General features: G+C 45.8%; 1 protein-coding gene across 4 annotated transcripts in view; it reads left to right on the plus strand.

Moving 5' to 3' along the window:
* ARID1B (AT-rich interaction domain 1B) overlaps positions 1-23,255 on the plus strand; it is a 399,594-nt gene that overhangs the window by 323,774 nt on the left and 52,565 nt on the right. For all 4 annotated transcript variants that reach the window (XM_054570149.1, XM_054570150.1, XM_054570152.1 and 1 more), the window contains exons 8-9: positions 4,612-4,791; positions 17,068-17,395. In XM_054570149.1, coding sequence (XP_054426124.1) covers positions 4,612-4,791; positions 17,068-17,395 — 508 coding nt within the window. The remainder of the gene's footprint in view (positions 1-4,611; positions 4,792-17,067; positions 17,396-23,255) is intronic.

A 23,255-nucleotide genomic window follows, 5' to 3' on the forward strand; every position in this document is an offset into this window, starting at 1 on the left:
CCTCTCTTCATTTGGAGTGTGTTAGTGCAAGTGCTTGAGACTGCATACACCTGTAATGAAGGACTTGAAAATAGTAAATGCATTCACATGAACCTTCTCAGACTTCTGGATAAAATACATAAATCACATTTTCATATGGAATTTCTAGGATTTTTTGGCAAGTTCTTTTATGTAATGTAAATAGTAATTGTCTGAAGTAGTACTTTTTCCAAAGTTTGAATTTTTCATTTTAGCACTTTACTTGGGGCATATAATTCTATAATACCACTAGTAATTCAATATACTTTTATAATATGTAGGAAATTCATTTTATACTTTCTAAATTCCCCTTGCTAGAAAGTTTGACTTCAATGGCTTATAACTAGAAAAATTGTACACCTGTTACTAAAGCAGCTTCATTCTCTTAGCTGTCAGTTTATTTTATTTTTTTTAAGTTTTTATTTATTTATTTTTAGAGAGGGGGCAAGGGAAGAAGAAAGGGAGAGAAACATCAATGCGTGGTTACCTCTCACACGCCCCTACTGGGGACCTGACCCGCAACCCAGGTGTGTGCCCTGACTGGCAATTGAACTGGCGACCCTTGGTTCCAAGGCTGGCGCTCAGTCCACTGAGCCACACCAGCCAGGGCAGCTGTCAGTTTATAACAGCTTTTTCTAAAAGAAGAAAATATAATCAAATAAATATGTCACCTTAAATAGGTTGAAAATTTGGGGTTGAAATTTGATTTTTGGAAATGGTTAAGACAAAACAAAACAAGGAATACCCTCCCCCCCAAAAAATAAACATGGAAATTACAGGTCTGGGTGAGGTTTTTCCTGGGAGAAGAATGCGTAAGCGAGCCGCATAGAGCGGCAGGGCTGGGAGGGAGTCCCCGCAGGCGCTGGCGTCCAGTCTGGCCGCCCAGCAGGGAGGGGCTGAGGCAGGGCCAGGGAGTCGGGCGCGCGTCCTGCACAGTGATGCGGACGGCCCGGCCTCACGTGCTCGCCCAGTGCCCGTGCTGTTTTGCCAGGCTGCCTCCCTTGCTTCCCTTTTTGAATATAAAATAATACAGTCATAGCTAGTAATTGTTGAAAGCCTACTCTGTACCAGGCACTGCTGTACTATTTGCAGGAATTACCTCATTGCATCCCCACAGTGGCCGCCCGTGGTAGATATATCTGTCCCTGTTTTGCAGAGAGGGAAACAGCAATAGATTTCAGAATTCTTCTCTGTAGGATGAAAAGTAGAAATGCTTCTTTTTAAAGCTAACTTCCATCTTCTAACTTTACATCATTTTATTTAGATTATTAGGATATTCAACAGCTTTTTTAAAATATGGTTATATCCATAATGGATGTCTTTTTTTAGTGGCATAGAGTTAAAGACATAGAGTCACCAACAGAAAGGTGAGCAATTGATACCAACAGTTCTAGACAACAGCAATTAAATTAAATATTCAGCTTTATTCATGATACAAAAATTACAGAATCAAACACAAATTACAAACTATTTCTAACTGGTACATTAAAAAATATTTGCCTTGGCGAGAGGAACTCAGTGGTAGGATGTGTGCTTTTTAACCTTTTGGATTTTACTCAGTTACATAAGAACTGAAGTAATGTGAATTCCACATATTTAAATAAAAAACAAATGTAGGAATAAAACCAGCTTGTCCCTTCCTGCTGGACACTGAATCTGAACAAGTGGGGTAGTCAGGAGTTAAAAGGTATTTATGATAGCTTGCAGACCAGAAAAACTACCATGCTAATCTCTTACTTTTGTGTATCCCATGACAGATTACAGAACACTTTCATATTTATCTCAGTCAATCTTACAGCAACCTCTTCTTCAGCTAAAGATGAGGAAACTGAGACTCAGAAAATGTATAATTTGCCTCAAGTCACACTGTTCATTTGATCAATGTACACTGCAGCATATTTATTTCCATGTCTTTTTTTCCCTACTGGGTTCTGAACTAGTGACGCACACAAGACTTTTCCCTAGGCCTCTGTTCCCATCTGGCCGCCGTGAGAAGAGCAGAGCTCAGAAAGGAGTCAGGGCAGCTGTCACCTCCTCCTTTCATTGTCTTGGGACAGCTGGAAGGGGGTGTTTCTAACTGTAAATATCAAACAGGGTTGCAGGAAGCACTTGTAAGTGGTGCCACAGGAAAAGCATGTAGAGAAAAAAGTAAGCTTTTCAATGTCAACTTCTGTGGATAGAGGGAGAGTCCATACCCCATGTGACCTTGTCCCCAAGGTGTTGAATTTGATGCGGCAACTCATTCCACTTGAAATAGCTTTGACCATCCCACCTCTTCTGGAGCCTTTTCACATACTCGATATTCTGCAGAATGCCAGTGGCAGTTCAAGTGGAACAGGGCGTGTATTTTTGAAGGACTGACTAGTTGGAAATAAAGAAATAGCTTTGCCCAGGTAGAATCATAGAACGCAGGTGAACAAACCAGAAGCCTAGAGTAAGTGCCCCAGAGGCCACAATGGCCTAAGGACACACAGCATTATCAGAGGCTGTAAGCCCTTCAGCGTGGACACTTTATGGGTGCAGTGAGATTTCATGCAAACTAAAAGCCCAGTACTTTGCTTAACTAAGGAAGAAGAAAGCAGTCATTCTCTGAAAGAAATAAAAAGCCACACAACCTGTATGGAATGGGAACACATTTTTTATTAAACAGGACTCTATATGAAACTCCTGAGAATTTCATAGTAAGGCTTAGATAAATATTTCATGTAACATCTTAAGATGCAATCATTTTTAGTAATTTTAGTGCTCTGATTTCTGTTTGTTTTCAGATTTCAAAAAGCAAACATTTCTTATGCTGATTTATATCTGGAAGCTGCCAATTGAGCTCCATTTCATAAGGCTTATCTTAATAAATAAATGAAATAGGATAATAAGGAACATCTCTACATACTTGTCAGTCTCTTTAGACAGAACCCATAATAGGGAACAGCTCTAGGTAATTTTATGCCTATGTCCGTAGACAGAAGCAATGTTAAGAAATCTTTTCTTTTCTTCTGAGATGTAAACCATGGTCTTTTAAATGCCCTGTCCCATGTAACCCCTAACTTAGGCTCACCTTGGACCCACCTTGGATCACCTTGGATCACCTTTCCCTCCCGCTGCCTCAGTAGGCTCTCTGGAAGCTTCTGCTCTAGGTTCCCTGCGGAGTAGGCAGAACCTGCCAGCTCCAGCGCACAGGAGCCTTCACCTGACGCCCAGGAACTCTCCCCAGCCCAAACTCTGGGTCCTCAGAGCTGTTTCTCAAACGACCCTTTGTCAGCATGCTAGTTTAGTGATGTTAGCTTTTTCTTCGAGGCATGTCTTCATTTGGGGCACACTGTGTCTAAAAAAGTGTTTCATAGCTTATTCCACATTCTTGCCCATATTTTGATACATCAAAGTCCTTTTTGATACGCAGCATGCGCCAAATACTCTGCCGGCCACTTTGGATGCAACAGTGGGCACAGACACCCTCGCCGTCGTGAGGCTCCCACTTCAGTGGGAAGAGAGATGATGAGTGAGCCAAACGTAAAATACGGTGATGGCAGGTTATGAAAAGGAAGGCAGGCCTGGAGGGTGAGGAGGAGCCTCCAGGAGCTGCCAGAAGGCCAGGGGCCAGGCGGGCCAGTGGGGAGGAGGAAAAACATGGGAAGTGGGGTTGCCGTGAGGAAGACAGCGCCACACCGCAGGTGACCCCGGACACCATAGTCAGGTGTTTGCGTCGTATCTGCAGGATCGGTGGGAAGCCTCGAAGGGCTCTGTGCAAGGGAAGGACGTGCTCTCGTATCTTTTTGTATTCCTGAGACATCATTCCTGGCAGCTTTGGGGGGCGGTGAGGGCACGAAAAGGAGCAGAGTGGGCTATGGGGCAGAGAGAGAGAGATGAGTTAGACCGTGGTCGGGGCCGGCTTGTGGAGATGGAGAGGTAGAGACAGCAGGATGCGCTGACGGATGGGCTGCACACGGGAAAGCGGGAGGGCGGGAGGAGGGCGTCAGGGGTCCCGACGCGAGCCTTTGAGTGGGTGGCGGTGCCCTCAACGGAGATGGGGAGACAGCGGGCAGGACGGGTTCGCAAGAGGAGGTCCCGCTGTGTTTGGAGCAGCAGAGTACACGTCAGCCCTGCCAGCCGCTTACGGTTCACCCGCAGGGACAGTATGAACCAGGAATGCACAGGTCCGCGTGCTGGGTGGGCATCAGGTGAACAGCTGTGTGCAGGAGGAGGCTGCTGGTGGCCTGGACCTCAGAGAGGGGCAGGACGTTTGAGTGACACATGTCCCACAGATGAGGCAACATGTATAGCATGTCCATCCCCACAGGAATAGGGAGTTGCTTTGTGTCAGGGACCACATCTGTAAGGCACATTAAGGGAACTTGCCTCTCCACCTTCTCCTCTCCCTAGTTCAAGTCCATGATCCACTGGGTTCCCAGAACCTCTAATGAGAGCTCAGAGTTGGGGCCCGGCTAGCTCCAAAATCCTCCACACTGGACTCTGGTCTTTGGATGTTTCTCTTAGGGGAACCTCACCGCGCCAGCCTTCTCCCCGCCCTTCTTCCTCACAATTCCATGGCCATTTTTGTCACCTGCATTTATATATCTCCATTTATTTCCTACTTAGGTTTTATGGCAGGCACACAAAGAAACCCTCAAATGTCTCAATATGGACCTCAGCAGACAGGACCATCCATGTCGCCTCATCCTTCTCCCGGAGGCCAGATGCATCCTGGGATCGGTAGCTTTCAGCAGAGTAACTCAAGTGGAACTTACGGTCCACAGATGAGCCAGTATGGACCACAAGGTAAAAACAGAGAAGAAAAAAGTTGTTCCAAATGCGTGGCAATAGGTTGTAGAAATTTTGTTAATATGTTCATTATTTCAGATCTGAGTATTACTAACATCTTTTAAGATCCCGTTACTTGTTACCTGACAGATATGTGAGGTTAATGCAAACCCACAGTCCTTTAGTTGCCCATAATGATGGGAAGAATAATTATAGCAACTCTTCATTAAGCATTCATGCATCAGACACTGCGGTAAGTGCTCTTCATACATTGTTATTAATAAAAGCATAAATCCTTGTTTCTGTATAAATGCTGCTGAGCAAACGACGCAAACCTTGTCCTCAAAAGTTTCTTATTTAAAACTCGGGTTTTATTATGCTGAACCCTGAGCTGGCCCCCTTCTTCTCTGCGTATAATTATCTTTACAATAACGTGCTCCCTATTCAGAAGGCCGTCGCCCCAGGAAGTCTTCTCTCAGTCCTTCAAAGCACTAGTGCAGGTAAATAGTAGTTCTGATTTTCCAGTTGCCAGTCTTACTCTTAGAAGACGGGACAAAGCCTGAAAGAGGCATGTCTTTCAAAGAGGGAAATTAGGCAAGAGGAGAAAAATAAGTGGCATCATGCCCAAATGCACTGTTTACATTCTGCCTTCCTGGAAGTCGATGTATGTTTTGTCATACACACGGGGAACCCTTTCATCAAGGTTCCAACCCTGATACATGTATTCCGAAGTCACTTTTGGCAGCAAGGCATTTGAATTCAGCACCTTTTTAATATTTTGTTTATTTAAATTAGACATTAATGCATACTTTAGAGAGGGTGAGATAATCTGGCACAATTCCCAGAGTTTCCCACTTCTGAAAATACCAGCAACACTCCGAGTGAAGCTGAAGAATCCCCACGAGGGAACTGTAGTAGAATGTTTGCGCCTCCGCAGCGGAGTTGGGGTCACTGCGTCCCAGCCTCGTTATCCCCCCAGGCCTTTGCATCTGGTGGTCCCTGCTGAGTGCGCACCCACAGGCCAGACAAGTGTACGAGGGGACCCAGACACCTTGTGACTTTTTACCTGCTGTTTCTCAGGAAAGCCTTCCTGGCTGCTTGATAGTACTTCGCAGTTTGAAAATTGAATTATCTTGTTGTTTTACAACCTCTTTCCAAAGGAATTTAAGCCCCTTCCACACTACTGGGGTAGCATCATTTCCTGGCCTCACACTTTGCTCTATTACATGCCAACTGTTTCTTTTGTTTGGAAAACTGCGTTAGAACCCCTCAACCTAACGCTTTGCTACGGCCCCTCCCAGCCTCTGTTCGTGCGTGCAGTCAGAGTGCCAGGTTCCTCGTCTCCTGTGTCATACGTGGTTCTCCCAGGCCATCACCCCAGGGGGCCCTGGGGACCTACGTCCCCGCTGGCAGGACCCTGAGTCACCCAGCTGCGTGAGAGGCTGCTGCGCCCGCACCCTTGCTCAGCGTGGTGGCCGTCTTCGCAGCCGGGCTTCTTTGGCTGTCATGAAAGGAAGGAGACTTCAGTGAGTGTTGGAAGGCAGATTACAAATTGTGGGGGGCTCAAAAAATGTGGCTCTTGCTCAGAATGTAACTGGAGACAACGTCAGAGCCTTGTTTCCAGAAGAGGGGTAGGGGCGGCTAGCTGAAGGCCTAGCACCTAACGACTAACATTCACGGGGCTTCGTGGACATTTCAGCTAGTCTTTCCACGCACATGTAACTCACTCTTGCAGCCTCATCATAGGGGAAGGAGGACTATCTGATGAGCCTTCATTTCAGAGCATGGAACCTTTGAGGGGACTCATCCAAACGGCTATGTGCTTGGACCGTTGCCTATTCTGTGGGAATTACTTTTCCTGGAGAAAATGAGATTATATTACCTTGGAAGTTGCTCCTGATTCTAATGTCCCGTGAGTCTAAATCTTGCTTCAACTCTGGAGCCTCTGGTGCAAACACAGCTCAGGGGGTCCACCGCGCCATGCTCGGGTTCAGCGTGAAGAGGGTTTTTGTTTTGAGGTTTTTCTAAGGCATACACACTGAGCTTAGGTTGGTATTAGAAACAATTTAACGTAAGAATGGTAATTTTCATACTTACACTTCCTCACTCTGAAAGAAAACGTCTGTGTGTCTGTGTGCCGGGGTCTGGCCTTTCCCCAGGTGACAGCCAGCACCGTCCCCTATGAGGTGGGAACCGCTCACCTCTCCTCCTCGTTTGCCCTCTCCTCAGCGAGCCCTAAGTGACAGGGAATTACGCTCGGAACACATTTCAGTTGAGTCCATAAATACTCTTACCTTTGCATTTCTCGCTTTGTTGATCCTTTTAAAAGGGGTCCCAAATGATTTTTTTTTCTTGTTTCTTTTAACTACCCAAGTCATGGGGAAAATGTTCAGCTTGCAATCTTTGTAGTATATGTTGTAAATCTCTGGAAAGGGTCACTTGCGCAGTGGCCCACAGTGGTCATCGGCCTTCTCTCTCTTTCTGGTACTAACTCCGTTTGGTTTGGTTTGGTTTGGTTTGGTTTGGTTTGATTTTTAAGTGCTCTCAGTGGGGCAGGGGGAAATACTGTATGATCTCTTTTGCTATTTTATTGTCAGGAATAGCTTCCCCAAAATTGTTATTAATGATAACAGCCAACACTTATCAAATGTTACTATGTCCTGGGTCCTGTTCTAAGTGTTTTTCACAAATTAAGTACTTTGTGCTGTTATTACTCACTCTACTTGACAGATAAAGAAACTGAGGCATACAACAGGTCAGCAGCTTCACCAGGATACACAGCAGCCATGTCAGCATTCAAATTTGAGCAAGCTCGCCCATTTCCTTAGTTAATGGGAAGCCCATGGCATTAATTCCATTTTGCAAGCGAGCAGGTTAAGTAGATTACCCATGATCCCACAGCTAGTGTGTGGCAGAGCCAGGGGTCAGAGCAGGCCCTGCTGGGTCGTCTCCCCGGCCTTAGATGTGCCCCTCCCCAGGGCTCTTCTGTTCAGTGCGCCACCCGTGGCACAAGAGACAAACCGCTTGCCTTCAGGGATCAAAGAACAACATTTTGGAAATATATCAACAATACTAGAGAGTAAGAAAAAAATTCCTGTGAAATTAGGGGAAACTTTCAGAACTGTATATTAATACTGTGAAACCTGAATTATTAAATGTACAAATGGGATCAAGCCAAAATAAATGTGTGAAATGTTTAATTGAAGTATATTTTATGAAATAGTACTCTTCTACCTTCAAGCAAACACATTCAATAACCACTCTTACAAAGTGTTTGCAAGAGGGCCATAGGGACTTGCTTTAATAGATAGAAAGGGATTATGTAATTGATATGTAAGTTATTAACAAATGAATTTGTATGGGAAGAAGAAAGCTGAAATCAGCTGCACAAAGACTGCCCTAAGTGTTGGTGTGCACTCCGGAAGAGTGTCTGTTGCACTGACTGTCCACAAACACTTTTTGCATATTTGTCACTAATTGTGAAAAAATGAAGGTCTGACCTTAGTTTTGCTCTAAATTAGGAGTATTTCCTTGGGTGACAAAGAGTAAATCTGAGCCCCGTCGTCACTGACTCGTCTGGCGGTGCCTCGGCCGCCACGTCTAGCTGCGCAGGTTGTGCACGCCGCCGCCCGGCTCTTCGGCCCGGGTTTGCATAGCGCGTGTCCTAGGAAGCAGGGACTCACAAGTGGGTGAGCCTGGTGAGCCTTTATTTCTCAACTACATGGTAAAAGATGTTTTTCAGACAGGTTCAAGGTTTTTTCTCTAAAATAAATTAGGTGCCATCTGAAATCTTCCCTCTCCCTTTATTAAAATAATGCTTCTTGTAAATTCAGCAAAGGCAAACTTTAAATGATACCTAGTTGGAATGAACGCAGTTCCAAAATAGTGACTTTCACATTAATAATCTTACAACTGTTTCAGTTCAAGAAGAACAATGTATAAATGTCACTACTTGGCAACTCGCTGGCTATTGAAGAGTCCCTTATAGGCCCATGACAACCTTGGTGTCACCATGACCCAGGATTTCATTCTCCGCTCTTGTAAGTCCAGAGCCTCAGCCTGGTTACTGAATTCAGCTGAATTCAGCCTCCCTCCTCCAGCAGGGAGACCCGCCTGCCCCATGGATTCGCGCCCCCCACCTCCGCCCTGCGGTGCTGTTGCTTCACAGACCCCCGCAGCTCGCTCTCTCTGCGGCTCGCTCATTTTTTTCTTGAAATGGGTTCTAATACACTTGATGTGCTCACAGCTTTCTAGTATCTCAACCTTATTTTACGGTTAAGTTGACAGTGCCAGGCAAAAGTATTAATTCCATATTCTATACAGCTTTGGTGTTAAAGAAATATTCTAAATATCTTACTAATATGAGAGAAAACAAATTGAAGTAGGTCATTTTGTAGCAAAAGCCAGTTAATGCAGCCTTCTTTTAAGCATGAGTTTTTCTTAACAGACTAATAATTGTCATGATTTTATCAAAACCAAGGGAATAAGGAAAGAAATGAAAATTTGAAGTATAAGTCAACTTAACATTTTTTAAAGAAAGGGAAAGTAAAAACATAAAGCAACTTTTAATTTTGACTAGTATGAAGCTGATTATTGTGAATAATTAATACTGCTCATTGAAACCAGCAGCACTCGGGAGCGCCCGCGCCCGCACCCGCCGCCCGCGCCGAACAACTGAGCGCATCGGCCTCGGGGGCCTTTCACCTCCGCCCCAGGCCTCGGTCCAGCAGCCCCGGGCGGCCGGGGAGGAGCACGGGACTGGGACGTGCCGCTCTCCCTGACATCGTAGCAGGGTGCCTTCACCTGGGACTCGCGCCTCTGCCATCCTTTCCCATGGCCGTTGGTAAAGAAATGGCCTGTGGAACAAGAGCTTTCTAACTGTGAGAGTGGCACCGGGTGTCCTGTCGGCAGGGGCCCAGCCCTCCGGCGAGGCAGGTCGGAGCTCTCCCTCCAGGGGGCGCCGTTCCCGCGCCGTCTCTGCGGGGAGCGCGGGCACCCCCGCCCCCGCCCCGCGCCCCCCTCAGAGCCCAGGGAGGGTGTGACCGTGCGACTCTGAGACGCCCTCATTCTTCCCGTAGCGATCCTGCGGTTTTGTAGGAAAGGCAGCAGTTGAGTTAGATAATACCTTTTCACATTTGTGACGTCAGTGCCTTTTCTCACGCTGAGAAATAAATTGGAATATCTGCATCATGAAAGTAAAATTTGATATGACACAATATATACTAAAAAGACAATTTCACTGATTAAAAAGTTATTAATATTGGAATAGTTTGTGTCTATTCCATGGCGTTCTACCCATTTTCCCCACAGCGACCACACGAGATCGATCATCTTATATTTTGCCCTTTTTACAGATAGGGAAACTGACCTTTGGAGTGACATGTGGCTTTCTGAAGGTCACATATACAGCGGAAGGTTATACGCCTGTGCCTAGGGGCCCTGCGCCCTCTTCTGTGTCTGCCCCTGCCGCCGGAGAGGCAGCCCACGTGCACGCAGCTTGTCACCTTCTCAGGGACGCCTTCCCTCCCACTGTGAATAAGCTCTCCCTGCTTCATTTCTCTTCCTAGTGCTCAGCACCGCGTGACACTGTCTCGAGCTACTTCTCTGCCTGTCTGGTGCTCCCCAGAATGTAAGCTCCTTGCCTTTGTTCACTAGTGAGTCTGCAGCCATTCGCACAGAGCTGGCACGAACGAGGCCCTTGAGAACTATTTCCTAAACCAGTGAAGACGCGGGGTAGCCCAGGGACCCTGGCCCACCTTCTCTGCCCTGCGTGGGTGCTCAGCGGGGACTGGGTTGACTAAATGCTTAAGAATCATCTTTGGGAAGTGAAACGGAGGAGCTTCTTTTTTTTTTTTTTTCCCCTCCTATTTCTCTCTGTGCCTCTGTATTTTCTGCATTGAGCTTGTGTTACTCTAAATTAAATTGTTAAAGGAGTTGACTTTTATGACATATATAGAAAAAAAAACTACCAAAGGTGAAATGCTGAAGTCAAACTGTAAGGTAATAGGCCTTTCCTCCTCTTTTACAAGACTTTTTTAAAAATGGATGCATGTTGACCTAGGAAAAATGTGGTTCCTTATATATCAGTTCAAAAAACAAATTATTTCCACAAGTAGTGTGATTTAATACCCTTACTTGGGGCGAATCAGCTTTCATCTTGAACCTGCGTTTGTGGTCTTCTTGACGACTCAGTCACTTTCCCTCCTAAAGCCACGCCTCAAGCAGCGCTGTGTGGTTGATCAGCCTGGGGAGAGAGGTGGAGTTAGGAGAAGGTTTTTGAAATACAACTTTTGTTTTTACACAGGAAGGATCTTATTTAAACATGGTAACTTGTGAAAAATGCTCAAAATTGTTCAATTTTGAGAAAATGAAAATTAAAGCCACAATGATAGTCACTACAAAATTATTGGAATGGCTTTTTTTTTTTTAATTGGCAATATCAAAGACATAGAGCAATTAGAACGCTCATACATTTTTTTGGTGGGGTTTCTTATGAAGTAAAACATGAGCTTACCATACAGCCCAGCACTATCACTTCCAGGATTTTTTCAAAAGAAATGAAACATGTCCACACAAAGACCTGTGTGCAAATGTTAGCAGCTTTATTCATAATTGCCAGAAACTGGAAACAACCCAAGTGTCCACAGAATGGGATACTACTCAGCAACAAAAGGGAACAAACTACTGATGTGCAACAATATGGATGAATTTCAAAAGCATGATTCTAAGTGAAAGCAGCCAGACACAAAGCCCACAAACGTACAACTCTATTTATATGACGTTGTGGAGAAGGCAGAACTGTGGGAACAGATCAGTGGTTGCCAGGGGTGAGAACGAGACTGACCACAAAATAGCAGCTTTTTGTCATGATAGAAATATCGCATGTCTTGCCTATGGTGGTGGTTATAGGGTTTCATGTGATTGTTATGGTACGTAAATTCTAACTCAATAAACCTGATTTAAAGTAATACTGTGTAGTAGATAGCTGTAAAAAATGTAGTGAACGTCTTCAGCTAAACAACACGATAAATGCGTATTTAGCTCTAATTCACAAATTTATTTGTGATATGTAGCTAATTATCCATTTATTCTTTCCCACTCAGGGTAAAGTATCTATTGTATGGTTTGAACATCATTTTTATCCTCCACGGCAAAGGGGGATAATACAGAACCTTTAAGGTTCACAAGCTATTGCTGAATGATTAAAACTGAGAAGCAAAATTTCCTATGTGAATAGAAACATTTAATAGTTCAGTGAAAGCTTGGAATATTGACTGTAGAATAACTAGCAAATTTAAATATTCTAGAGTCAGGTATAGACTTATTTGTGATCCTCCTGAAATAATGATGGTGACTTGAATAGAGTCTAGTTCCCACTTTCTCTGATGCTTGAATCTAACTCCTGGTGGGTTGAAATCTGAACCCATTTGGTGACCAGTTTTCTGAAGCCGATGTGCCAAGATGAACCCACTTGAAAACTGTGGGCTCTGGGACTTGGCTGCAAGGCCCGTCCAGCTGAGGTGGGCTGGCCCAGCATCTGCTGCCTGCATTGTGCTTAATGCTGGCTCCATCTGTTTTCTGTCAAAGCTAGTGCCAACAAATTACTAATCTATTAGAGAAACATGGAAATAAGATTGCACTCCTCAGCCCTGGCTTTTTCTCTCATGTTTTGCTTGGCTCACATATTTGGTTTTTGTTTATTTGGGGGAGAAAGATATGTTATCAAGTAGGCAAAGAGTAGGGGGCATGAATCATTTTTCACTTCTCACGTATTTTTAAAAGATGATGGGGAAAAGATCACATTAGTCGTTATTGATAATACACTTGTTGAGGATGGTGACAGCACCTATCATTCATTGGGTAACTGTACTGGTCAGTTTCTACTCTTTCCCACTATTATCGTTACTTTACAGACGGCCAGACTGATGTTCAGAAAGGCTCAAAAACTTGTCCCGGCTTAGGCCACTAGGAAGTGTCAGAACCAACCCTCACACCTGGACTCTGGTGCCCGTGCTTTAGTCCCTGCTGCCTTGTGAGCCATTCCGAGCCTTAGAAACCATCTTTGTCTGGGCACGTGAGTTTAATGAGGAAAGCCTTTAACGTTTCAAGGAGACTGAGCATCTCAGTCATTTCTTTTCTGTGTTCGCTAAAATACAGCCCCTGACTGTTACACCAAAGGTGCCAGCCCGCAGGGTGACGGCCCTTCTCAGCCCTGGCTGGGAGCGGAGTTCTACTCCAGCGGTGAGCAGAGCGCCCCAGAGTCAGGCGCCTCCCTCTCCGGTGGAACCACACTGTGGGCCTCGTCCGCAGTGACCACGTCTGAATACCTGTTTTCTAAAACAAGTAAAGTGTTCTTTCATTTCTTCAAAAGCAAAGAGTACATATATTTTCACTGAGTAAAGTTTCTTACCAAATGAGCCAACCAAATGAGCACTGGGGGAGGGTGGAAACTGGCTACCCTGAGTGATAGCATGAGTGTGTGAATTAATTTCATTTGCATTCAAAATGTGCATGAGTTTATTTATTTTTAATAAAATCGAGAGCCTGAAAGGAGCACTAGATTTCACTGGCGTCGTTGGATAACGTGGAAGTCAGGCATGTGAGGTCAGGCGGGGAGAAGCCCTCAGTGTGCTCACGGGGAAGGGTTCTGACTGCCGGCGTGGCGGGGCGCAGCGGCCTGCCCCTGTTCTGTGCCCCTCCCTGTGGGGACAGGCAGCAGGTGCCCTTTCACCGAGATGGTGTGACAGGAAAACAGACCTTATGGGTGGTCCCATGGAATGGGAGATGCAGAAGCAACTTAAGAGCTTTTTACAAAGAATGTTGGAATTTATAAACTGATTTTTTTTTTTTTTTTTTTTTTTACCTTTTACTTGAAACAGTATAAGTTTGATTATTTCTGCAAGGGCAGAGTAGGCTTTCTTCATGAAACTCAGTTAAATTTGAGGAGCTGGCCGTAAACGACTGACTCACGTGCACCTCAGTGGCTCTGGGGGTAATTTAGGCTCAACTCGTCCTGTTCTGCCTTTCCATTCTCTTTTATTTTCCGATCGCTCACATTGCTGGTGCCTCCCTCTGCTGTTCCTTCCTGTAGCCTTCCAGAGGATGTCCAGGGCCCGAGAAGTGGCTGGCTCTAAAAAGTCACTTTCTGTGCTGGTGGAGCATTTTTATAGCTTGTCCCAAGATTGGTCTAAGCAAGGGTCAGCAGATTTTGGCCCTCTTTGGCCCGCCGCCTGTGTTTGTAGATAAAGTTTTATTGGAACACAGGCAGTCCCATTTGCGTATACATCACCTCTAGCCACATTGGAATGGCAGTGGCAGCTAAGTTTGGACAGAGACCGTTTAGACCACAAAGCCCTTTACAGAAAGTGTGCTGGCCGATGGTCTGTGTGGACAGCGACTTTCACCTTCGCACCATCTGCAATGAATAATAACGCTTCACAGACAACCAAATAAGAAAGTACACGCAATGTACCTGATAAAGAGTAGGCAGCCAATCAATGTTGAAAAGGCTGTACTTTCTTGCAGCTTTGTTGGGGATGCAGCTTCCTATGTGTGGACCTAAGAACACCTGGCTCCATGATTGTGAACTTATTGTGATAGCAGCACACTCCCTCCTTCAGCACCTGGGCAGGCCGCGCTGTGCCACGTGCTCGGACCCTGACCTGCGCTCGGACCCTGACCTGCGCTCGGACCCTGACCTGCACTTGCAGGCTGCCGGGCTGCGCGCCAGGACCCTCCACCACCGGCTGCGTGGCCACGGGCTCCTCAGCTCTAGAATGAGGATTGTAATAATAGGGGACGCCTTATGCCTCACGTAGGGATTAAATGAGTTAATACAAAGAACTTGGGACCCAGCTTAGCACATAGTTAATATCAAATACCTGCTCTTCTTGCTGTCACTAATCAAATCCAGTCTCTGCTGGAAACTCGGGGGAAGCCCCTCACCCCCAGAGGAGCCCCAGGCAGAATGCGCCCCTGCACGGGCCCCACCGCCTCTCCAGGGCGTCATCTGGCTGCTCTGCCCCCGGGCCTCTTCTGTCAGGGCGCGCCCCTTCTCTGCCTTCCTGGCCGCCCAGCAGTGAAACCCCTACCTTGTGTTCTATCACTTAACCCCAGCAACTCCCAGGGAGCCCACCTGAGAGAGCATCACCTTTGTTTTACAGAAAAGGAAATGAGACAGAATTAAAACACCTTACCTGAGCCCTGCAGTCAGTGAACGCAGGAACCTTCACTCAGTGGCAGCCCATGCGGATCCCGGCGCCTGCGCCCTGCAGACCCCTGAGCGCGCAGCCCAGCAGCGCCTCATTCAGAGAAACGCCCCAGCTCTGCCGCCTGGGGAGACCCTGCGCCCCACACGAGCAGACCTCCTCTTAGTCCCTTTGCTTGTCACAGAGCACTCTCTTTGTTTTGCATTTGTCTTTTTTCTTGCCTTACCCCTGCTGTTCCGCCTCATGCCACACACGTGCATACACACGTGCACATATTGGGTTGGCCAAAAAGTCCATTACATTTTTAACGTGCAGTGGCTCTAATAGTGCTTAGTTGTCTTTAACTTCATTCTAAACGATTTTGTTATATTGTATTGTGACAGCTGTCATATCATCTGCATTAAAAAAAATTAAAATTCGTGAATTTGTACAGCAATTTTAATGTTGAAGATGGAAGAAAATGTGTAACATCTTCTGCATATCAGGCTATATTATTTCAAATAAGGTAAAAAATGCAACTGAAACACAAAAAAAGATTTGTACAGTGTATGAAGAAGGTGCTGTGATTGGTCAAATGTGTCAGAAGTAGTTTGCGAAGTTTCTTGGTACTATTGACATTTTGGCCAAGTAATTCTTTGCTGTGGGGCTATATTACCTATTGGAAGATGTTTAGCAGCACCCCTGACCTCCGCCCACTAGAAGGCAGTAGCTGGAGATAGTCGACATACTCAACATATACCACGTTAATCAAGTTATTTGTGAAAGTGAAAAATGTGTCTTTTATTTTATGGAAAAAAACTACGTGGGGTCTTTGGCCAATCCGATACTTAGATCATGAGGTGGTTGAGGGCAGGAATTGAATTGTATTTAACTCTATGCCTAGAGTGAACCCCTGTGCCTAGAACAGTTATGTTGTATGAATGAGTACATTATTCCCAAAAGTGCTGAGGAATGATTGAGAAACGCTAGTCCGTATTCTACAAACACTTGTCTTTCTACATGTGTTTTATTTCAACCATCATTTTTTGGAAGGCAGCATATTTCATTGGTTACTTGCATGGATTCAGAGTCAATTTGCTTAAACTTGAATCTGAAGCTACTGATTGTTGGTTTTCTTCATTTGTAAGTGGAATCATGGCCGTATCTGTGTTTCATATGGTTATCAGAGAGATGAAGGAAACCGTTGGCACAGAGCACTTACCACAGTGTCTCGTTCGCAGCATGGGACTGGAGTGGCATTAGGTGTGCTTTTCATTTGCTTGAATTTAGTGTATGCACACTTGATCCCAGTGAAAGGTGTGGCAGGAGAGAAGGCGGCGAACTGTTGAAACAGTCCCAGTCGTGGCCGCAGCGGTTCCACTCCACGCACGCGTGCCCCCATGTGCGCAGGGTGGCAGTGGGTGGGCGTGTGGTTGCAGCTCCTCCTCCCAGGTCCAGCCTGCCTCCCAGCTGCCGCCATGCCAGTGCTCGAAACTGTTTCATAGGACATGGCACCGAACACAAACCAGCCACTCTATCTGGTGCTCAAGCCAAAAAGAAAGTGTCCCTAACACCAGAGGAGAGCGGGCTGTGCTGCTGTAATGTCAGGTTTCCACGGGGCTCCTCCTACGAGGCTTTGCGGGCGGCTTGACCCTCTGTGCATTTTGTCCTGCGCGTCTCTCCGAACCCCCCGTCATCACTGTCCTGCAGTCGTGCGGCATCGTGCCATCAGTGGAGACGGGAGTGAGGATTTGGGGTGAGGTGTAAGAGCGGGAGGTGTTGTATATGGAAGCAGCACCCAGTGCTAGCGCCCCTTGCCTGTTGGTAGATGTATTCGTGATTAGCCCGGATCCCTCCCCCAACCACCACCACCCCCCCACCCCCCGCTCCAGCCACACTGTCCTGTGTGGCTCTCTGCCTTTGGAATGTGCAGAAAGCGCATGTTTGGACTGTCGGCCTCACCAGCACCAACGGGGGAGGGTTAATAAGGATAATGACTATTATTCCGTGTTGATCACATTGTTGGACAAAAAGTATTTCCAGTGAATGTTTTCACAACTCCAGGTAATAAGTAAAAGGCCTTAATTTGTGTTTGCTTTTTATTTAGGTAACTACTCCAGACCCCCAACGTATAGCGGGGTGCCCAGTGCAAGCTACAGTGGCCCAGGGCCTGGCGTGGGCATCAATGCCAACAACCAGATGCATGGACCAGGGCCAGGCCAGCCATGTGGTGCTATGCCCCTGGGACGAATGCCATCGGCTGGGATGCAGAACAGACCGTTTCCTGGAAATATGAGCAGCATGACCCCCAGCTCTCCTGGCCTGTCCCAGCAGGGCGGGCCCGGAATGGGGCCGCCAATGCCGACCGTGAACCGTAAGGCACAGGAGGCAGCTGCTGCAGTGATGCAGGCCGCTGCGAACTCAGCGCAGAGCAGGTACGCCGTCGGGCGGGCGGTCTGCGCGTGGGCTTGCGGGCGCGCGGGCGCGTGCGAGCACAGGCACAGTCCCGGGGGTCAAGGGGGGCGGTAGAGGGTCGTGTGCTCGGCCTAGAGCTCAGAAAAGTGAATGACAGACCAGTTCTCTGAGGCACTGATTAGGAGCCTGAGTCGGGAGCGAGTCACTGGGAATGGCTGCGAATAGTGTTGAACCGTCACCTCAGAACCAGGGGCAAAAGCAGTATCTGTGTGGCTCCCTTAAAACAGCAAGGTTTGGGCAGGAAAGTCTAGAGCCTATAAACTACTTAAAATCTTAAGCATTGAAAAAAGCCTCTCGTGTTTATTACCCTACCATAAAATTTTTATAAAATAGGAACTGTGTATATGCACATATGTGTATTGTGTGTGTTTGTCTAAATGTGTATGTGTGAGATTTATAGACTTCTTACGTTTTCTCTTTCTGGGCATATTTCCCTATCTGTCCAAACCAAAATGTGCTTACTAAAGCAAAGATAACATTTCAGAAAGTTTAAGTTGATCAGGAAAGGCTTTATCTTCAATTACTTGTTTTTAATCCTGATTTTAAAATTAATTCGTAAATATTTGACCTGTATAAGAATAACATACTGAATTTTAAAATTATGAGACCAAAGTGAATGTTTTCAGAGAACCACATGTAAATATGTTTCATGTTTAACATATGTTAAAATTCATTCTGAAGCAAAGCAAATTGAAAGATATGTGTGAGTATCTTGAAGAAAGGGTAGAAGATTCTGATTTTTTTTTTTTGAACAGAAATAAAAGCGTGTGTGTGTGTGTTTAAATGTATCCCTTTGTTACTTTTCCTGTGAAGCTGCTATTTTGGGAATGTTAGGGACCATTCCAGTCTCACTGTTTCCTCCAAATAATAAAAAATTTCCCCTGAGGAATCAAAATGAAAATCATTCATTCTCTTCCCCCCATTTTCTCCCTCCCCCCATTTCTCTCTTTCTCCCCCCATCTCTCTCTTTCTCCCCCCCAATCTCTCTCTCTCCCCGCCAACCCTGACTGTCATCCACATTACAATTAGGATCTTCTGAAGCCCTTGCAGACACCTCTAAACTGAACCTGTGCAGACTTTAGGGACTGTGTTAATGAACCTGTCTGTGAGGACTGGTTCGGCTGGTCCAGTTGAAGTTCTAATTTAGGTTTAAATGAATTGTCTGTTGTTGCAACTCATAAAGCACATATTAGTTTCTATTTAAATAGAAAGTACTTGATTAAATTTGATGTGAAGCCTTGGCTAGTGATCTGGGAAGAAGATGACCATAGAGATGCTGATTAAAAAACCTTGCTATGCTCCCTTTCTGAATCAGTTTACATATCATTTTACATAAAGTAATGGGTCGATATCAATCCCTGCATTTTCATTTTCCATTTGTAATCAGGAGACGATTTCAAAGCAAGCTCTCCAAGAGTTTAAATTAGGGGACTGCGTTTTTTGGCTTTGACCAAAATCAGACTGTCCCTCAGAACTGTGAACTGAGACTAGAACTAAGGATCTTACTCGGCCTCTCCTTTGCCCCATCCCACCTGCCCCCCTTTTTTAAGTAGTGCACCCCGTTCCACTGCCCCAGCTGCATGGTACGGAGTATTCCGCCACTTTCCGCTGCCCTCCACGCCTGCGTGTGGAAATAACAATGGACAGGGGTATTCGTACTTGTCTACGGAACAAATCCAAAGAAGCTGTTCTTCTGTTCTGCTTTAGGCCACCATACATTAGGTCGCCTGCTTATCCCAGCCAGTCTGGGGCTGGCGGACGCCCCATGTTTTCTTCCCAGCACCCCAACTATGGCAACTCTCAGGCTCCCATGATGCACCAGCCTGACCAGTACGGGTAGGTAGCAACAGCCCTGACTCGCTGGGGACCTGGGCCTTTTTTTAAACTGTTAATGAACATGCCATCTAGCTGCAAAGTAACACCCAGAACAAGAAAGTGAAAGACCCAAAAGGAACTCCATCTCAGAGGGGGGTGTGTTTTTTGTTTGTTTGTTTCTTTCTTTCTGTTTGTTTTGGGTGGTCGTTTGTTTTGTCCCGTGTTGTTCTCACCCATGGCACGGCGGTTTGGTAGCAGCCTGCATGCGCCCCCAGGCCTGTCTGCATGGCTTCCGGCTCGGCTCCCCCCTTCCACCCGAGAGGACCCCAGCCTGGGTCTGCGTGAAGTCACCCTCACTCCCCCCACTGGTGTTGTGTGTTGTCTAGGTGCTCGTATCGTGTTATCACGACTGTGCTGCCATCATCCCTCCCACTGCAGTGACCTGCTCCTGCCCACCCCTGAATTCAGAGTGCAGTGACCTCATTTGGCCAGAGACTCACTGCTGGAGACATGACTTAGGTTATTAATAGGACCCGGGAGGGGTTTCATTATAGCGTCACTAAACAGACGTCTGTGCCAAAGATCTCTGTTATTTCCCTCTCCCAAGGAGGCGTAGAATATTGAAGTCACCAGGAAAATACAACCAAATAATTCAACACAGAATTTTTTTTTCTAAACACGATGTTGCCATGTTATTTATTATCAATTACAACACAGGAATTACATACAGCAACAAAAAGTGTCTCTCTCCTTTCCCACTACAAAATTGTATAATATCAGCTGTCACCATTTTAGGTTAGTGGCTGCTCTTAAAGTATAGTATTATTAAGTGAGTTACTAAGCAAAAATATTATGATTGATGTCATTTTTGTATAGTAATGGTAAGATTATCCTACAGAGAATTATGTTCAGTAGTTAGTTTCTTTAGAAACATACCACATTCTTGGTTAAAATAGGGAACAATCAACTTGCCTTTTTTTTTTTTAAAGACTAAACTTATGGAACTGTGCATCACTAGCTACAAATGCATGATACAGAGAGCTTTCTGATAGTTTTATATTCAGTATACATCTATTTAGATGGCAAGAGCAAGCGATAATTTTGCAATTAAGAGTTCTAACCCTGTAAACATGGTTCTAAATGTGGACCAACAAAACAGAAAATTCTGTAAACATAATCCTGAAAGTGCAGTAACAAATAGAGAATTAGGTGAACATACTCATTTTGGGGAAATTGTTTTTCCTCTTTTTTCCTTCCTGTGGTACCTTCAAGGTCACCGCATGAAGCAGTGGGAAGATAGCAGTGGGGAGAGAAAAGCATTTGTCATCAGCTGCTAATCCATAGGATCTGTCCTTTCCCACCTCAGGAGCCCTATCTAGACCCACAAAGCTAGTGTGGCTGTGCCTTGCCAAGCCACATTAAGCAGCTGTGTAAAATGAATTTAAATGGCATGCATCAGAGTAAAATCTCTTCCACTGGGGCAGAAAATCAATGTTAGCTAACTGGCACGAGGAGACCCGACCTGCGCCTCCGCCGGCAGCATCCGGATCACTTCCTCGGAGTACAGCTCCTCCTCCTCCGTTAAAAATAAGAAAAGGAAAGATGTCTGCATTTCTGTGGAAATATTACAAAGCGCTTGGCAAAGGCTCATCTTTGCAGCCCCACCCTGGTTGGCTCTGAATTTTGTCTTTCATGTCTACAGTATTCTTTCTAAAAAAGAAAGAAAAGTTTTGTTTCCATTTTAAATCTTCCATCCTTTGTACTTTGCAATACACATAACCTGTTGTGCCTTTTTTTTTTTTAAGCTGAAGCTTGAATGTGAGAAAACATGTACAGTACATGTTTGAATGCTGTGGGTTCAGAAATCTGATTTTCCACATGCTTTTTGCTTTAACAGCTAGCTCATTGCAGCAAACTCGTGTTTTTGCTTTTGTTTTTGTTTTTCCCCCATTGATAGCTGTCAGGTAAAGTTGGGTTGACAGTTTAAAAATTCCTTTTTCTAATTGTCAGTTTCTCTTTTGGAGAGAGGAAAAAGTGTTCACAGTTTGTTATAATGACTTCTTTCTGAAGTCAGAATCCTAAAGGGGCTGGAGCCCGTGACAGAAGCGGAGGAAGGCAAGTCAGCGACGCAGATAGCGCGTGAGCGAGCTCGCGTGCGATTAGAAAGAGGCCGCTCTTGGCAAACGGGAGGGAGTGCGGGCAGGGAGCTTTCCCAAATTGGATGGACGATCAGGTTGGGTGGAAGGCCGTGGAGGGGAAGCACACAGGTGTGAGGGTGGGGGCGCCGGTCTCCGGTTCCTCCTGAGGGTGGCAGCGCAAGGGTAAGACCCACGCTCCGCACTGAGTAAGTTAAGGATTACACGGATGAATGGTCTTTTCTATTTCACCTTTTGAGTAAAGGAATCCCTCATTTTGACTATAAGAGAATTTGCAACAGAATGTGGTGGAATGTATTATTCAGGTACTAGACTAGCTGAGTGATAATATCCAGTATTTGAAATTAACAACTTACATCTGTTCAGGACACCCCCCCCCCCGCACCCCTACACTGATAGACTGTTTACTCAGAAAACGAATTGCTGTGTTCGGTTTTAAAACATTTCTAGTTAATGAAATAGTCTTGAATATCACGTCAGTGAGACACATAGTGGTTGGTCTTAACTGAAAGCCTGGGTCGGGGATGGCAGGTGACGCACATCTGCAGGCCCGCTCTGGCGGCTGTCGGTACTTTGCTCTCACACTGGAGACTGGGGCGTGGCTGTGACGGCAGGGACTCGGAGTGGTGCCGGGGGAGAAACGGAAGCGGGCGCTTTCACCCACACACACGCGGGCACGTGCGGGCACACGCGGGCACACGCGGGCACAGGCAGAGTCTGTCGTCCTCACGCTGCCCCCAGAAGACTCCCCAGCGGACTAACCCAACACCGCAGGAGGAAAACTCTCAGGCTACTGAGTCTTCAAAGCCACGAGTCGACTCAGAAAGTGCTCTCTCTACCCTGAATATCCCAGCCACAAGCCTGGAGAGACCTGCATTTTAATATTTTACGTCATACCAAAAACTAGGGTAGCTGAAATTAGTTTTAAAGTATTCTTGCTTTTGGTAAATTAGGAGAGCGGAGGTTTTATTTTTGAATCGTAACCGCTCTTTCACAGGGTGAAGAAATGCCATGGAGTCTCAGCAGCACGTGTCCCGTCAGTAGCTCCCCAGCTGCTCTGACGTTGAAGTGGCCAGGTGTTTTGTGACAGTTTGAGCCACGTCCCTTTGCTTGCAAACCCCCAGCTCCACTTATCAACACCAGTGGGCCGGTCTGTCCTTTGGGTACATGGCCCGAATGTCTGTGTCTCAAGTGTCCCCAACGTGCACACACACCTCCAGCAACTGTTCTGCAGTGGAGGGTATTTACAGTTCCTTTCCCTCCTGCTGGTTGCCAGCAAGGCCCTTTCTCTCTGTTACATTCCTCTGAAGCCAGGCCGGAGCCACTGGCCTGGAAACCCGCTAACGGCGACAGTGTGGTCAGACGTCAGAGAAGAGCGAGGCTTCTGTGGCCAGCACCCGCGAGAGCGGGGTCCCGGGCCCTGAAGGCCTGAGAATGATTTTTGTTAAGAATTCAGCCCTTTGGATTTTGGACAATTGGTTTTTAAAATAATAGCTATGATTTGTAAAGTCATGCTATTAAAAGCCAGAAAAGATTTCAAAGGCTTAAATATTATTTTTGTTTCTGCAGTTAAATGTAAGCCTTTGCATTATCATCTAAATACTGTGCTTTAATTTTCAGCCTTTTTTTCCTTTCAAAATTTAGAATTTGAATGCATATTATTATGTTGGTGTTTTAAGATTATGATTTCAATCAAACCTTTCAGAGTTACAGAACTGCTACAGCAGCCATAAAGCACATTCACTGGTCTTCATATCAAAAATAGGAAAACACTGATCAGCGTATGAAGCGTACAGCAAACCTCTCATGGACTAGAGTCGGTGACAGTTGCCAAATGACTGGTTACTAC

The sequence above is a fragment of the Pteronotus mesoamericanus genome, unplaced genomic scaffold (assembly GCF_021234165.1).
Source record: "Pteronotus mesoamericanus isolate MK-2021 breed Mesoamerican mustached bat unplaced genomic scaffold, CSHL_Meso_final contig_20, whole genome shotgun sequence".
Lineage (NCBI taxonomy): Eukaryota > Metazoa > Chordata > Mammalia > Chiroptera > Mormoopidae > Pteronotus > Pteronotus mesoamericanus.